Consider the following 3,492-nt stretch of genomic DNA (forward strand, 5'->3'; position numbering starts at 1 on the left):
TTTTTTGGGTTCATTGAGAACATGGTTGTTGTTCAATAATAAAATTATTCCTCACAAATACAACTTGCCTAATAATTCTGCACTCCCTGTACAGTGGATCCGTATAAGTGCAGGACTGGGTTTGCTGGTACTTTGAAGTACTTACCAGCGTTTTAGAACTGATTTTTATTCTATATGCAATACCACAGCACTTATTTTCAAAGAAATACTTCATCTCATAGTGGAGGAGCGATGAAGTACAAGTTACTGTCTGTAACAGAACGAATGACTGATGGACACAACTGGTTTGTGAGGTCCTGCTTTGAAGCCACACAGTGACTGTATGTTGGTTGCAATAAACAGATGGTCTCTCTGTTCCAGTGGAAGCTATCACTATCTGACAGAACAGAGGTTTGAGGTACTATCACACTGGCTTAAACTTTTTACTGTTACGCCCTCCATTTGAAGCCAAATATTTCTACGTCCTCTTCCTCGTTTTCTAATGAGCACTTTTGGTTTAGAGCATTTCGGGGAGTAATCTCACATCGCTGCAATGATTTACACAGAAATGGAGGAAACACACTTACTGCTGGTTATTGAACATAGGAGGTTAAAAAGGCTAACAAACATTTATACAACCTTTGTAGCACTTATGGGTTGGAGCAGTCCAGAATGGTGCATCGACAGGTCATCAGATCCTCCACTAATGCCGAGGTTTGTGGTTCGATTATTGGCTGCTCCAGTCTGCACGCCAAATATCCTCGGGCAAGATACTAAGTACCAAGTTGCTCTGCGCTGCGTCCATCGGAGTGTGAGTGTGTGCGGATGTTAGATAGAAAGCACTTACACAGAAAAAGCATAGAAAAAAGTGCTTGTACAATATGAATGTGTGATGTAAAGTGATTTGAGAGCTCAGAGCAGAAAAGTGCTATATAAGAACCATTCCATTTACTATTTACTACTGCACTGGAGATCTCTGAGTGCTGCCTTGTCTCGCCCATTGGCAGGGCGAGGTATGTTTGTGTGGCTTTGTGGTGACATTTATTCACATTCATTCCAAAACCTCTTAATCCCAAACAAAAGGGCAAAAGCTTATCAGGAAACACATGCACACTCAGTCGATATATCCACATAGTGGTCCTGTTTAAAAAACAGCAAGGCTGTCTTCCTGTGGTGCATTTAAACCTTGGAAACTTCTGTAAATTTAAGCTACAAAAACATGGGACACTCCTCATTTTATGAAAATGTGACAGGCAAGACAAATTTGGAAAGAGAATTTTCAACTGTCAAACTTGGGAATAGAAGAGCTAACAGTGGCAGCAGACCAAAGCTGTGAGGGCGAAGGTTTAAATCACTGGTCTGTACACAGGTCCCAAAGCTCCGTAAAGTGCTTTTGAAACACTGATGCTTTTAAAATGAAAATAATTACAATAATGCTCCTTGTGCTAGTAAATACTCCAAGAATCCAGCATCATACATTTGGAAGTATTTGTCCTACGCTACAAAACCAAGTGTATAAATAAATAAATCGATACACGCAGTGTGACTAGAGAGGGTCAGTGCAGACTTTGATACCATGGGATTAACTGCAGGCTGAGTGTTACTCACTGTAGGAGCACCCGTACACCTCCACCCTGAGGCCCATCCAGCCACTGGGGTTCCAGTCAAGGGGGACGAATCGCAGGAAGCGTGTCCTCACAGGGTGGGACAGCTTGTTCTGAACGACGCTCTCCGAGTTCCCGTTCCCGACAAACCTCTGCAGGTGAGAGAAGACAGACTCTGGTTGAAACAATTCTGATGTAAATCACAGAGACAGCACGTGACCTCATGTCTGCTGTGAGGAATCAGATTTTCACCAGCACACAGCAAAGTTCTTCTTTTACTGCACACTTCAAAAATAAAAAGAATAAAAATCTAAATCCCAGAGGAGCCCCGACAGCAACAAAGTGCTGACTAGGATAGACCAAGGGCAATATCTTTTTCCTATCCAATATCCTAACATATTATTTGATGTAAAGTGATAAGAATCATTGGTGTTCTGTGTGAGACTGAGATAAAATGACCACTGAGGCAGCCGGGGGCAAAATAAGGGTTCTGATATTGTGTTTTCCCCTGCAGAGCTAAAAACAAAAACCTCTCAGTGCCGATGTGATATGTCATCCTTCTTTTCCTCCCTCACGTTCAGCTCCAGACAACGCCAGGGGACACAAACAAGAACCGAGCGAGTGAAATATGGAGATGGAAACAGAGACAAACAACTCCTCCTCTCAAATGACTGATCGTCAGCTTCGTCATAACCGATTCGAGACAGGTGACATATCAGATCAATAAGTACAACAAAGCACCAAAAAAGACGGATCATTGACAGGAGCTCCGGGCGGACAGTTGTGCACAATCAGACGAGCCGATCATTCGGCTTTCCACGACTACAGAGAAGCGACGGCCTGCGGTACAAGTGACCGTCCGACACTTACGGCGCGCCACAGCAGAGGCGTCATCAAATACGCCGCGATGCTGCTTCGCGGTCGATAATCAAAACAGCAGTGACAGGGTTCAGGCTGTTGTTGTGATTGATGCAACCGCTTCCTCATTTTGAGTCGTGCACCGAGGGGGGCCTCGTGGCTGAATGTTAAAGCAGGTACGCGATTGGCTTATTTACACATGCGCTCACATCAGCACAGGAGGGATTAACAAATGGAACTGGGGCTCACACATCTGGCAAAAGCAGATGTGTTACCTCAGCTTGGCACTGGAAGCTTCTGGAAGAAACAGAACAGCCACAAGAATGTGTGTCAGTAAGTTGCGCACACTCGCACAACTTTGCTTTTGTAAACGCTTCCAGCTACAAACAGAAACGTGTTCTGATGTTGGTTGTTTTATTGTTTTACTTGGAGTCAGGTGTGTTCATCACACACAGCCTGTGAGGCTCTGTGCTGCAGAACAGTTACACTGCATTCAACATCATCAGCTTCTAAAAGAATATGGATATCAAATATTTAGCATCACTTAATAATGTATTCAATTCACTATTGACTACCCACTTACAACCATACAAGTATCACATACAGATTTAATAGTTATAAGGCCTCCTTCAGAATTACCAAAGTAAGAAATTAAATTAAATTTTATGAACACCGAGGGGTATTATAAGGTAAAGACCTAAATCTCTGACAATCAGACAATCCTCCCGCACTTGGCAACAGTGGGAAGGAAAAACTCCCAGTTAACAGGAAGAAACCAGAACCAGCTCATGTAGGGGAAGCATCTGCTGCAAAATACATAGTACTGTATCTGCTAATCACTTCTAACTACTGCTTATTAAATGAGAAGGTTCCTGTGTATGAATAGTTTGGCTCTGCATGGGCCAGTATTGCAACTACAGTGATTTTTCCCTACGTAACAGTTAATTATGAAATATTCTCATTCATTAGAGCAGATATCAGCCTGTCACAGATATATCAGCAGATATCAGCCTGTCACAGATGTATCAGCAGATATCAGCCTGTCACAGAT

At 42.9% G+C, this 3,492-nt stretch overlaps 1 protein-coding gene across 1 annotated transcript in view; it reads right to left on the bottom strand.

Moving 5' to 3' along the window:
• cntnap5a (contactin associated protein family member 5a) overlaps positions 1–3,492 on the bottom strand; it is a 140,638-nt gene that overhangs the window by 92,012 nt on the left and 45,134 nt on the right. The window contains exon 4 of the mRNA XM_013914947.1: positions 1,588–1,735. Coding sequence (XP_013770401.1) covers positions 1,588–1,735 — 148 coding nt within the window. The remainder of the gene's footprint in view (positions 1–1,587; positions 1,736–3,492) is intronic.

The sequence above is a fragment of the Pundamilia nyererei genome, unplaced genomic scaffold (assembly GCF_000239375.1).
Source record: "Pundamilia nyererei isolate P.nyererei 1_Seehausen unplaced genomic scaffold, PunNye1.0 scaffold00239, whole genome shotgun sequence".
NCBI classification, from domain to species: domain Eukaryota; kingdom Metazoa; phylum Chordata; class Actinopteri; order Cichliformes; family Cichlidae; genus Pundamilia; species Pundamilia nyererei.